This window comes from Papaver somniferum, chromosome 2 (genome assembly GCF_003573695.1).
Source record: "Papaver somniferum cultivar HN1 chromosome 2, ASM357369v1, whole genome shotgun sequence".
Taxonomy (NCBI): domain Eukaryota; kingdom Viridiplantae; phylum Streptophyta; class Magnoliopsida; order Ranunculales; family Papaveraceae; genus Papaver; species Papaver somniferum.
In genome coordinates this window covers 142,955,728-142,970,431 of record NC_039359.1, presented here as the reverse complement: position 1 = coordinate 142,970,431, position 14,704 = coordinate 142,955,728, and the positions used below count along the sequence as shown (strand labels likewise).

Genomic DNA, 14,704 nt, shown 5'->3' with positions numbered 1-14,704 from the left:
CCAGCACCACCACCGTCCACCGCCATCATCGACCACCAGCACCACTGCCGACCACCACCACCAGCACCACTGCCGACCACCACCACCAGCACCGTGCCATTGCACCACCACTACCATCCACCGCCAACACATGCCGCACCGCCACCCGCACCACGACCGCCGACCGCCATCACCGACCACCAGCACCGCTTCCGCCCACTACCACTACCATCATCTCCATAGGTAAAATAGGATGAAACCAGTTTTGGTTTCATCATAAATAGGATGAAACCAATTTTGGTTTCGTGAGAATTCAACTGCAAGAAAAATTATAAGAGGTATTACATGTCCATTGATAGAAAAGACATCATTGAAATGTCATGATTAACATGTCATGTCTAAATGCTATTTCGGAAAGCTTCGAAAACAGTAACGGATGAAATGTAACTAAACAAAGTGAACCTTAGTCGAAGATCGATCATGTTTCCAGAAATGCATATATAAGCAACTATTGTAACCACAAAAAATCTAAGCAATCCATTCAAAATAGACACAAAATTACAAATATACAGATGTGTTGTTTCGCAGATATATCATTCATAGTCTAAGAATGAGATAAGATGGATGGAACTGCGCAGATTTTAGTTAAAAACTCCCATGGATGAATTTGCTATTGTTTTTGGCCATTAGCGCGATAATAGTTATTGGATAGAGAACCTTGCACTACTCCTGATGGACCCAGTTTATCTTTATACACTAGGGGCGAGGGGGAAGACTTGTTAGTTGTAGGTATTTTTTTTTTCACCTGAACTAGGGGGTCTGAGCAGCAGCAGCAATGGCGGTTGAAGCAGCAACAAGTGCAACAGGTACATATAGTTTTGATTCCTAGGGACAAGGAAAGAGAGATCCTAAAGAACTCGGATCTCCTCCATAACTGACTCCACGACCCATTTACCTGAAACACCAACAAGATTGGTTTCGTCAACATAAAATCTGGAAGAAAAAAATCACATATTAGATGAAACAAAAAATTCATTCAAACCTCAGCAACATTATTAGTTACAGCTAGAATTCAAACCATACAACTACCTAAACATTATTACAGGTAATTCAGTTTCATAACATTTTGTAAAACCCCCACCAACAATATTATCATATGATCAACAAGATTGGTTTCATTGACAAAAAAATCTAAAAATTAGATGAAACTAAAATTGGTTTCAACAAAAATTAGATGAAATCAAAATTGGTTTCAGCAAAATGAAGAAAAAAACAGATGAAACCAAAATTGGTTTCATGCAAGTTCATTTTCAGTATCTACACTGAACATATGTGGACTTGTTGTGTACCTACAAAACAAATTAAAGAGGTATTATACGAGTCAAAATGACAATTAAAATAATTCAATGTAATCGAAATTCATGAACTATATATTGGCCGGTATTTCTATTCCTATTAAATTCATGAACTATATGTACCTAAAAAGGAAATTACAAGAGGTATTATACAAGTCAAGACCCTAGATTCCTATTCCTATTGGCATGTGCCTCATATTTTATCTTTTTGCACTATCCACTGGGTAGCAGCTTATGTCAATAACTTTGTTGAAATTTGTGGCAACAACTGTTGTAACTTGGTCCACAAAAATAGTGTAAAAGAGATTAGTGAGTAAGTTTCTAAACAACGAATAAAGCTATAGTAATAAGTTTTAACTCAAACACAAAGAGCAAAGGTTGACAACGATACATGTTTACCTCAATCTCGTACTTGGTATACATCTTCTTAACTCATCACCCCAATAATCAGCCAAGCCTGGAGCCTCATTTGGGCAAAACAAAAATCATTTCCCATTAGTCTGGCCCCGTTTCATGAAAATACCAGGAACCCAAAGGCCATCATCATCAACATAATCATTTCAAAGACAATAACAAACACGACAGTCATCTCCCTTGTCCCCGACAAACCACCAACAGTCTCAGTTACAAAATCCATTTCTTAAAACCACTACTAACCTTCAAAAGTAAATACAATGACGTGAATTAATTCACAAGAATATATGGACATGTTCCACAGTTAGCATGAGCTTAGGGGATACATTGAAATTGATACTGAAATGAAGAAACTCATTTTCCTGGATTATGTTATAATCTCTAAAAGGCTATGATGATCCAAGATGCATCCACCACTGAGTACGTAATCCAACACTAACTGACTTATGTGTATAACACGTTAAACTGAATTCCATTTCAGGCTACTCAAATTACTTTCTAAAAACAAACAAATCATTTCACAAGTATTTATTAATGAATCACTGAACTTGGTAAGAACATAACTAACAAGTAACCACACGTTGGGGACTGCAACTAAAGGTAACCGGTTTTTTTGTTGCATTATCCGTAGCTAAGTTAAACAGACACAATAAGGTAATCATCAATGGAGAGATCCAGTCTTGTTGTTGCATTTTTGTTGTCGTAACCTTAAGCTTGACTAAATCTTTAATACTACTACATCTAAAATGGAGTATAGCAAAGGGAAACATACACAATAAAAATTCAGAAAGCAAGAAAAAATTGAGAAAAAATTTCAATTAGGGCGTGGAATTGACCCATTGTGAAGTAGTTCTTACCAGTGTATATGAAGATTCATCTTGTTCCTTTAAAATCTGAAAGTGTACATATGTTTTATGAAAACGAAATTAGTATGAATTTAAATCAAACTGAAGTTGATGTGAAGACCAATTTTGACAAATCCAGTTTCAGTTCATACCAATTTTCAGTTGTCTATAACAGTGTTGCTTGTTTTTAGTGGTGGTGAAGAAGGAGGGTGATGGTGAAAATAGAAGAAGGCAAAAGTAAGTAAATTTAGGCATGAAATTGAAGAAAATTGTTGGATCCAATTCCTCAGACCCTTGTTAGGAACATCACCACTTCATCATCCTTTCCTTACAAAATTGATCTCAATCATCAATTCGTCACCAACCCATCTCTGTTCTTCTTGTTCTTCAATTGCAATTACAGTCACAACCCTAATTTCAACAATTTCTTCATCCGATCTTACAGAATCATCAAAACATCACCAGATCCACCTGTGTTTCCTTCTGATTTTTAAAATGAAACTATGGTTAGGGTTTTGATTATGGTTGTTGTGACGTGGAGAGGAGTTGGGGGTGGTGATGTTTACGGTGGTGGAAATGGTATTGGTGGTGAAGGAATTGAAGGAGGCGGAGGAGGGTGGTGGTAGTGGTGAGATACGCAGGTGCAATAATGTGTCGGGGGAGAATAAAGTTGTTGTTGGTGTTCGTAGATCTATTGTTTCTGCTGGTGGTGATTGTGGTGGGGAGACAGAACAAAGAAGAAAAAAAGGAATGAGAGAAGAAGACAAAGAAGAAGAAAAGATATAAAGGGTATGTTTTTTTTTTTATTAAATAACAAAAACTAAATTTACTCTTTATTATTTGATTTGGGGTTTTTGTGTCATTTTTTAATTAAACTGTTTTAATTTATTGAAAATAATATGACTGGATTTTTTGTACCACAAAGTTGGTCATCCTAGGTGTTTTGTCACTAGTTTTGATAAAGCTAATATATCAAAGGACGAGTGGGTTAGAATTGAAAGTTTGGGGTAGTAGTATATGTTGTTTGTCAGCGATACCTCTAGTTTCTCGGCAATCGCTCCTGCAAATAGTTGCATGGAAAATAAAATCTACTTCCCTAAATTTCACGGCAATGGGATTTTATGCTATTCTCTTGGTACAAGAACGTGGCATGCTACTTGGAGTGAATGTACCTGTGATGATTTTAGCGAAGCATTTGAATACTTAAACACCTGTTGGATTCAACTTAACTGGCGTCCATCTACGGATCAAGAGCTTGACTGGATGCATTTGTCTTAGCTATCTTCATCATCGCATTTAAGTTTTGTTCAAGGGGTGTCAAATTGCAAGATTGGCAGAATCATAGCTGACTGAATTGACCGATCAATGTGCATGGTCTTTTAGATTTTCAGTTTATCCCAAACCTGTGGCTGCAATGGTGTTCATTAATTTACTTTTTTGGGAAATTTCACAAAGTAACTTTGCCCAAATTCAGTTTCATTTTCGGTGCCATTCAATGCATTCTGTACAGATTTGCTTTCAATGGGGTAATTATTATATAGGACAAGGAGAAACAACCATGACCACATTTCTGGACCTATAACATGCGATGGCTTTGAAGCCGGCATTAATTTATGCATGAAAATCAAAAAAGATGAGCGACTTTATAAATTCCATGTAACATGGCTATCAAAAAATAGGAGAAATTGAACGCTAAGTTATAAAATAGTCACAAGTGATTGGCATATTTCTCTTATCTAATATCACGTACGACTCAATGGAAATGACTAGCATACGTAGGCATTAGTGAATGAGAATAGGCTACAATTATTTGAGCTATCCTTGATGCATTATTTTCTTTCGTCTATATAAAGAAAACTTAATCACCAATACCGGCAACTATTATCTATCTATCACTCCCTTAAATACCAACCATGGCTTCTATTTCCAATGGAGGAAACCATGTTGCCAAAAATTCATCAGTGTATGCAAGAATCCGCCTTGGCGAAATTTCAGATGTTCCTCATATACACAAGTTGATATATCAACTGGCCGTATATGAACGTTTTGAGCACTTATTCGAAGCTACCGAAAACTCATTATCCGACACCCTCTTTAAATCTCCACCATTTCAATCTGTTACTTGTTTCATCCTGGAAATTTCTCAGCACCCATTTCCACAAGACAAGCATTCCAGGAATCCTAACTATACTCCTATCATAAAGACTGTTGATCTCCAAGAACCAATCAACGACCCGGATTCTAACGTTTTTAAGGTAGGTAATCTTGATAGTGATTTTGATGGTCATGATATTGTTGTTGTTGGGTGGGTTATCTTTTTTCCAAATTACCCAGCATTTTTAGCAAAACAAGGTTTTCATGTAGATAATTTGTTTGTGAGAGAGTTTTATAGAGGGAGAGGGTTCGGGAAAATGTTGTTATCAGCAGTGGCAACTCATGCTGTAAAGTTGGGGTTTTGTCGTGTTGATTGGATTTGCTTGAAATGGAATGAGAACGCTATCAAATTTTATGAAGAAGGTATTGGCGCTGAGGTTATGAATGAATGGGGTGTTTGTAGGTTGGTTGGAAAAGCCCTCCAGGCTTATGGAGAAAACTAAAATATGCACCATGATGAACTGCGGCATTTTTAGTTTTATTTCGGTATCTTTACTTTTATTGATAATTGACTATGTAGTTAAGGAACATTTGAATTGAATTAAGGTCTGAAATTTAAGGGTGCTATACACTGTCTTGATATTGCTCACAGGCGGGGCTATAGTTGTTAACTATTCCAACGCTTTGTTTATAATGTTGTACGATGACTTGCTATAAAACTGGTTTTTAACAAAGCTGGATTACTCAAATTGGACTAGTGCCGTGATGAGATCAGGTGAGACAGCAAGATGTTGATTTTGTTCAGGTTGGTGGACTAACCTGTTTTAGGTCGGGGCGCTGCATTCACCAACCATCAATCTAGAAGGGAAAGCAATAAGAACGTAAAATCAACACCACTAGGATATAGTTCATTATAGATGAAATTAAGGACTACATTGAAAATGCCTTTGATTGAATCACATCACAAAGACTTGCAACCCGTAAAATTTATATTGAACTAGGAACCTGAAAAAGAGTAATTATAAATTAGTAGTTGGTTCATGTTTCAGTGGAAGTGTAAAAGAGTAATTATAAATTAGTAGTTGGTTCATGTTTCAGTGGAAGTGTATACTGGTATACCACTAGAGTATATAAAATCCTTGCAAGCTCTTAACTCTTCTTGCATTTCAGAAGTACATGATTATTGCCAAAATGGGAAGTAAATCTGAATCTTATTACATCTCTTCAAATTATTCAATTTACTTCAGCATCTCATAATTTTATTTAATTTGCGTAAAAATACTACAAAATGTTGTTAATCCAAAAACTCAAGGAACTGATACACAAGTAAGAAGTCGAAAGAGTTTATACTTGTATTCGGAGGCTCATCATGCAATATCAAACAAGAGAAACTCATGTAAATTAATCTCAACACAAGAATTAGCTGAGTAGTTGGGACTAGGCTTAAGGGAGGTGAAATGTTGTACAACCTGGAGCTGGTGCTGGGGAAATATGGTCCGCTCACAACAAAGTGGTCATTACTGAGAGCGCCGATAGAAATAAATTGTGTGCGAGTGCGGCCATGTGAATCGCGATGGTGAATACTTTGGGAAATGCATTTTCATTGTCAAAGCATACATGTGTATGCGTTTCTGTGATGCAAGTCATGTGACTAGAGGCTAGGCGTATAACATTACCATCTACTACACTGAAAATTAGCCGTCGAAACTCAGAGAATTCTCAACCGTTGAAATTAAGATTGATAGACACTAAGGTTTGGTATTTCGGATCGTGCTCATTTTTGTTAGATATGTAGAGTTTTGTAAGAGGAACGTAACTTCAAAATATTAGCTTCAAATTCGTCAGCGTCGAAGTTTATTGAGAAAAATACTGGTCAAAGTGTGAGATAGTATAAATATAAAAGTGTGAAAGAATCCTCCCTTATATATAAGTTATCATAAATATTTCGAAATTAAAATCCATGGTCTTAACTATCCATCAATTATCAATAATAAACTGAGCTTTAATGTAGATTTTCATTACAGTGAACAATTCCTTTGAAGTAAAACGTAGGCTCCCTTATAACAATTATATTTACGAAATTATCTAAATTTTCTGACTATGTCTTTGATTAATATCTAAAGCCCGGTTGAATGCCGAAAGCCTTACTTATATTTTCTCTGATGGATTTGTTCAATTTACTCCAACGTCTCAAACTTTTATTTAATTGCATATGGAGATTTAAGAAAATAGTTATTCCAAAAACTCAAAGGAGTTTTTTTTGTTTTTTATATTATAGTGAAAATTTCAAACGGATTGAAATACAATTTTCTTGAGTAGAAAAATTTTGCATTTGAATTAACGACCAAACTTGAAATCACAATGGTATTGAAGTTGAATTATTGGAAAGGAGGGAGGTGAGGTTTTATTGATTCATAGGCTCATTCAAAATCAATTTAGAGAAATTCATGTAAATTGATCTCGACATATTTTTTAGCTGAGTTTTCCATTAGCTTAGTTAGTTTGAATTTGATGGTGCAAACCCGCGAATCCTAACCAAATCACAAATTGTTGAAAAATAACGAGGTATTGAGTACTTGCCTCGCCGATTCTGAGGGGTGCAGGAGGTGCACCACACAGGACCCAACAACAAGTAAGGCCTTCGTTTTTCAGTTTTTTCAAAAAAAAGGAGCATTTATATATAATCTAAACACCCAACCAAATGTACATGTGTTACTTTGATCAGTGTTACATATACTATATAATTATAATTATTATGTTGTTATCTTAATTAATTTTCTCTGTAAGTTATTATGAAATCATTGGTAAAAGAAAAATTAACTTGTAAAAGGCCTAGTGACCAAGTTCACACATGACCCTCTTAGACATGACTTACGATGTGCTCTAAGTATCTGGCTTGAGGTAGAAACCAAACTTGAAAGCTAAAATGCGTAGAGCATCTCCAATAATGAGTAAGAGTGTTATGTTCTATCGACACCTAGAATTTTATACCTCTAAGAGAAAGTCTTAACTAGACTTTTAATTAGACCTTCATGTCATTTTTCTGATTATTTTTTTTAATTATTATTACAAATAAGATATTTTAAACCAGTAGAAAAAAGGAGATTACTTTTTCCTTATCCACATATTAAATCCCAAAAATGTGGCCCCACATAATTGGAGATGGTTTGCGAGAAAAAGTTCTTACATATGTAAAAACCCATGGATAAGGGTCTAAAAAAGACTTCCACATGGGATTTCTAACACCCATTGTTAAATATGCTCTAAAGAGGTGGCTCCTAATATCCGATGTTGACATCCGGTTTGTTTGGACTTGGCTTGCGATTTGAAATATGACTCGTTTGTTTTTTCATTTTTATGATGTCTCATTTGCCTCGTATATCTAGTTTGAAGTTATTTGAGTCAGGTAACATTTTCTACCCGATTTTTTGAGGATATATCTAACTAAATTAAAAAAGATAAATCGTATAGTTTTACTATATATCCACACCACCCAACCAAAGGCCAAGCAGGATTCCATATGTACAAATAGAAATTGTGGAGCATTTTGTGCAGGAGATTCTCAACTCTGGAGTTATAATTCCAAGTCATAATCTATTTTATTTTCTAAAATTACTGGTCAAAAAGAAAAATGAGAATTGGAGTTTTTCCGTTGGCTACAGGAAACTTAATGCATTGATTATCAAAAGACAAGTATCCAATACAAGTCATTGTTGGATTCCTCGATGAACTGAATGGTGCCAAGTTATTTTCTACGATTGACTTAAGAGTTGGGTATCATCAGATTAGAGTGCATTTAAGACTCGTTTGGGCCACTACGAGTTTCTAGTTATGCATGTTAGGCTAACTAACGCTCGTGCAAGCTTCCAAGATTTGATAAATGACATTAGTTTACAAGCAACATCTAAGGAAAGTTATTTTAGTGTTCTTTGATGACATAATTGTGTATAGGCCTGAAATAGAAACATATATCCATCACTTGAAACTCATATTATCTATTCTCAAACAACATTCGGTGTTTGCTAAGCTGAGTAAATGATCACTTAGACAAACTCAAATCGAGTATTTGGGTCGTATTATATCTGGGAAGGAGTCACTGCAAATCTAGCTAAGATAGAGTATATGAAAAACTGGTCAACTCTAGTAACTTTGAAAGATAAAATGTATCTCTTGGACTGACATGCTACTATAGAAAGTTTGTCGGAAAATATGAACTTATACCTATGCCATTAACTGATTTACTTAAGAATAATGGCTTTGAACAGGGTACAAAAGCTCAAACTGCATTTGGAAAACTCAAGGGGAGCAGTCACCACAACACCAGTGATGGTATTACCACATTTTATTAAGCCCTTTGAGCTTGCTACATGCTTGTGAAACTTGAGTTGGAGCTGTGTTGATGCTAAACAAAAACCATTTTCATATTTTAGTTAAGGAATGGGTGCAAGATTTTTAGCTATGGAGTTAATGGTTTTGGTCATGTCAGTAACTATATAGAGGTCCTATTCCTCATAAATGTTTAAAAGTGCACTAGTTAGAAGTCATCATAATTGAATTTTGAAAGCTCAAAAACTTTCATAGACATATGTAGACATTGTATAGGTAAGAACAACCAAATTTTACCTATAGAAATCATTATGACTAAGATCTGGTTCATTTGGAAAGAAATATGTAACAGAACTTTCGAAAAGAAGCAAAAATCACACCTCCAATTAGCTATAGATATACAAAGACACTTGATCTTCTGGCATAAAGAAGAATACCAGGTCCCCATTAGTTCAGCTAATCACTTAGGAAGGCCAAGAGCAATTTGGAAGGCTCCTCTAAAAGATCAAAACAATATTAACATAGATGCAGCATGGAAATCAGAAAATGAAGCAGCGAGTTTTTCTTTAATTCTTATAAATAATGCAGGTGGCTTTGAACAAGGTAGAACATGACCCATCTCAGCATCAACACCATAAGAGGCAGAGGTTTTAACACTACTTCAAGCTGGGAAATGGGAGACAGAGAACAACATGTCAAATTTCAGTATTGAAGGGGACTGCAAGAATCTGTTTGACTATCTAAATGGAGTACCATCTCAAATAACTTGGTAGAATCAAACATTATGGAAGAAGTAAAACATGATTTCAGCTTTTGCTCCAACTTTTTGAATTTTTTTCTTTATTCCTAGATTAGCAAAAATGTAGCTGATATCCTAGCTATGGAAGTTAAAACTTTTAGATCATTCATTAATTGGGTAAATGAACCACCGGCATGTATCACTCAAGATTTAGAAGTAGATAGATCTAATGTTTGGGAAGCTTCTAATACCCGAACACTCGATGGATCTGCTCTTTTTGATGTAAGGGTTGCTAACTCCCTAAGTTAGTCTTTTTGAATGCATTATCAATTTACAAAAAGAAAAAAAAAAGTCATCATAAATATGTTACAAAATAATTCATGTACTCATTTCTGTATATTATGGATGTACATTAAGTTTTCTTGTAACTTATGCATCAGAACATAGCTAAGATCCTTGTATTAGGTTTAAGTTTTGTAGTAACCACTTATAGTGATTTGGGGCGATAACAATTGTTGGAGCGTGCATTACGTGGGGTGCACAAATTTGGACTTTGCGGAAATTATCATGAATATTTAAAAACAAAATCCATGTACTTAACTATCCATATGCACCCATGTACTTAAATATCCATATGCACTCATAATAAAAGTTATTCAATCATCACAATGGATGTAGTCAACAGCAAAGAGACCTTTAATTAGCTAGCATCCATATAAGTATATAACAAATCAATTATCGAAATTTTCGGAGGTACATCCCTGGATCATTATCGAAAGCCTAATGTTGATACCTTTTTATTTCCTCTATTAGACTTATTTAATTTACTCTATCTTAAAATTTATTGAATTTGCTAACCGAGAAATTTGAAAAAATAGCTAATTCACAGGCTCAAAGGAATTGAAAGTAGAAACAAAATTTGTTTGAGTAGTCTAACTTTGCGTTTGAATTAACAATGTCTTTTTTGTCACAGGTGCTGTCACTGTCATGGGGAAACCAATTTGCTTGTGCATCAACACGAAGAATGTCCGAACAAACTATCAAGTCTCGTATGGCCGTATGTACAATATATACCAGTATACTACTAAATAAGTCATTAAACTTAACTGACTAGGTAGATACATACAATTGTTGGATATTTTCAATATTGTAACGACATCTACGGTCGCGTCTCTTCCCATTAATGGATGACGACTTTTGATAGCGCCTGTTGAAGATGAAACGACATCTTTAAAAGGAATGAAACCCTCTATAAATAGCGAAGGATTCTTCCCATTTCAATCATCAAAAAAAACTCTTTCTCTCTAAGCATATTCAGAATCAATAACAGTGTGTTGTTGGTTGGGTCAAGGGAGTACAACCTTTGAATCCAACAATGTTGTTAGGGCTTCATTGTATCCTGTCAGCAATATTTCGCTGACTGATTATACTCGCCAATTTATTGGGAAGAGTCGAAATAATTGCTGAAAAGAATCGCAAGGCCTTGAAGCTCCAGTGATACAACATTATTTTCATTCTTTGTTTTCATCCTCTATTACCCTGAATTTTCCAACAACAACCACGTACGTCCAATACATGTACATGATATGCTTACAGTTATCCATTTCAATTGCTGGGAAGTTTGAAAAAATGATGTAGATGTTGATGAACTCATGCTTATGAAGACTAGTATTCCTTACGGGAATGAAACACGTTTTCTTTTGCGTGTGGTTTTGATAGGTTTATAGTACGGTAGCATTCTGGTCACATTGCCTCGGCGCGTGCCATTCTAGTTAACATGGATTTAGATGCTGCTGGAATTGCTTAGCTGCAACTTCCTTGCCAGATGCCAAGACTGTCACTGATCTTCCTTCACCTACAACTTTACTACAATGCCTAATGCTAATTGCTGATTTATCTCAGTCGGTGAGAGTCTAAGCACTGGAATAATTCAGTATCATAACTTTGATTAGCCTCATTTCCCATTTCCTCAACTCTTTTCATGTCATAAGCCCCAATAACCCTCAAATTAGAGACGGACACAGGAATTGTGGTTGGCTGGGGCTAAAATATTGACGAACTCTAGTAAAGAAAAATTGTGTAACAATATTTTTTTTGTTGCATCAGATATTGCAAATTATAAAATACAGTAGAACCTCTATATAAGAATATCCTAGGGACTTCAGAAAAATATTCTTATATATAAGTTATTCTTATATAGAGGTCTACCTTGAAAACATCGATTTTTTTTTTGTTATATATGTACCTAGGAAAAATACATACATATGCATAGGAAACATCATAATGTTGGGTATAGAAATATTAATTAAATTTCGTTTAGTTCTGCAGATAAGGATAAATGAATCTTGAGATATAACACAATCCACACAAAATTCAACCAAGAAATGGAAAATTTTATTGAGTTGTGCAAAACAAAGCATCAAACCAACTTAGAAGTAAAATGATCTTGCAAAATTGTTTCAAGAATCTGTTCATCTTAAATTGTGATATATGCCAAGACCTATATTATTTATATTATAATATCAATTATTCTTATATGGAGGTAAGTTCCTTAAGACGGGACCGAAAAAAATATGACTTATTCCAATATGGAGTTTATTCTTAAATATAATTGGCCCAAGTCGGGACCAGAAAATTTTATTCTTATATGGAGGTTATTCCTATATGGAGTATTCTTATATAGAGGTTCTACTGTAGAATATTTTGAAGAAGTACATTTTCCTTAATATGCAAACAACTATGGAGAAACTTTTTTCATGCTTAGCACATATACGACGACCACGTTGTACTATCAAATTGCAGATGCCAACAAGATTTTTGCATACCGACATGACCCAAGTTCCTTGGAAAACTCCATTTCTTCAAATTTCAAAGAAAACCTCGATGTGAAAAATTTGGGTGCCAAAAATATGAAGAGTTATGGTCTGAAAATCCTTCAATAATAAATGCATAATGTTCCGGTAGATAAAGCAATGATAACGTTATGCTTTATTTTTTGCAAGAGAATACTCTAGCCATAAATATTTGCAACACCAACTATATTAGTTTAAGAATAACTGTATTATTTTTCCTCGCTTAGCTACTGGAAAAAGATGATCGAGTGACATTATAACCTGGGTAGAATCAGTAAATACGCAACATTAAAATTTAATCCCTTAAAAGGTCCAAATCAGTAAACATAAAATGGAATTATAACACATCAAATCAGTAAACAACAAATGGAATTATAGCACAAAACTTCAAAAATTGATCAAACAAATCACAAACAAGGTATATGAGCAATAACATTCATACAACACCAACAAAAATTTTAATCAATACATTCAGTAAACTGTGCTTTATGCTTCAAAAAAAAAAGTTAATTGTGGTTTGCCTATTTATACGCATAAATCACTACCACTTGCTCTGACTCCTTATAAATGGATAGTCATGTCATCATGTAACGGGAAATGGGGCATCAATCTTTCAACAACTACATACTATATTGGGTATTATTAGTACACTTGAAAACTCACTTCGTATTCGAATCTAATCGCTAGACTCATTAATTTCATTTGTATTAAATGAGTGCCAGAATCTTCCAAATGCACACACGATTTCTCAAAAATAAATCGTCAAATCTAACAACATATGTAGGGATACCACTCTTATGAATTTTTTTCTCAGATACACCATGGATTCTCAACTCTAAAGTCAATTTATGGAAGTTCGGGGGTTTAATATCCGATTTGGAAATCAATAAACAAAATTACTTTCAATTAACTTAGAGTAATAGCAATTATATGATTAACAGAAATAGTTGATATATTTACACTTTATTATACACCTCAAACATAACTGCATATTTGGAGAAGTAATAATTAAAGCAATACTCACCCTTTTTTTTATCGATTTCCAGAAATATCTCGTATCTTTTCCATTTCATTTCCCAACAATCCAAGAAAGGAAACACCCAACACAGTTACCAATCACTCCCGCAACATCCAGAATTAACGCAACGCGCATGCAACCTAAAATGCTAAATTGGGTTGATGGCTCCATAACGATAAGAAAATGAGACTTGTTGTTTTCATTTTCCAATCAAGGTACCTAAAGAATCGAAGAGTGGAAAAGGATGCCAGGGTTATGATGTAGTCGGGCTACATACTTTAAGTATGTGGCCCCTCTTCTTTTGTTTACACGCAATGAGAAGTTAGTTTTAACTAAAAACATATCCTGCTTTTTCTCCTCAAAAAAAACATGAAAACTATTTTATTCCTAAAAGCTAGCCCCCTCTAAACCCCCTGAAAAGAAAAAAGGAAAAAACAAAGATTTTCAAGACGTGGCAAAAAAAAAGAAGAGGAGAAAAATACTTCTACGATATGGCTCGACCACAACGTAACTGCTCCGAGAAAAGGATTTGTTGTTGGGATAGGTAATGGGATACTAACAGTTTGCATTGGGCTATAAATAAGATCTCCAGCGGTAAAAAAAATTCTGTAGTTAGCCCCCTCACCGGTTCGTGCCTGAGTTCTAAGTTAAATAATTGGCTTGGTGGTTAGTGAAAACCCCAAATTAAATCTGGGTTCAAATTTTCAAAGGTAAATACTTCCTCACATATCATGTATCTCACTCTGATAAGACTACGATGTCTCCTGGATATGGATTCTTTTTTTTTTTTGAGACAACTTGTGCTAGTTGCTTTCACTTTTGGAAGCAACTTGTGCTACTTGCTTTCAGTGAGGCGTACTATTTAAGTTGAACAAGGATATATTTCAAAGGGTAGATTTTTAGGGTTATTTAAATAATGTTATAATTCATCAATTATATTATTTGGTCTATTGCACTAGTAATGCTAGTAACTTTGCAACCTTTATTTTGGTAACTCTACAAAAGCTCTATAAAAGTTTGAAAATTGATAACAAGTCTACGAAGTTTCGGGAGTTAGAATTGAGTTTGAAGGGGGGGATGGA

The 14,704-nt window shown here is 34.7% G+C and overlaps 1 protein-coding gene and 1 long non-coding RNA gene across 2 annotated transcripts; one reads left to right on the top strand and one right to left on the bottom strand.

Annotated features, from left to right (window-relative positions):
* Positions 1-58: 58 nt before the first annotated feature.
* LOC113349331 lies at positions 59-3,353 on the bottom strand. The gene is made up of 5 exons (XR_003360105.1): positions 2,746-3,353; positions 2,606-2,641; positions 1,734-1,791; positions 785-934; positions 59-296 (listed from the first exon to the last, which is right to left on the bottom strand). It is a non-coding gene; the product is annotated as an uncharacterized LOC113349331 (long non-coding RNA).
* Positions 3,354-4,494: 1,141 nt separating this feature from the next.
* Positions 4,495-5,416, top strand: LOC113354050 (L-ornithine N5-acetyltransferase NATA1-like). Its single transcript, XM_026597498.1, has one exon. The coding sequence runs from the start codon at positions 4,507-4,509 to the stop codon at positions 5,188-5,190; it is 684 nt and encodes a 227-aa protein (XP_026453283.1). The 5' UTR covers positions 4,495-4,506; the 3' UTR covers positions 5,191-5,416.
* The last annotated feature ends 9,288 nt before the right edge of the window (positions 5,417-14,704 follow it).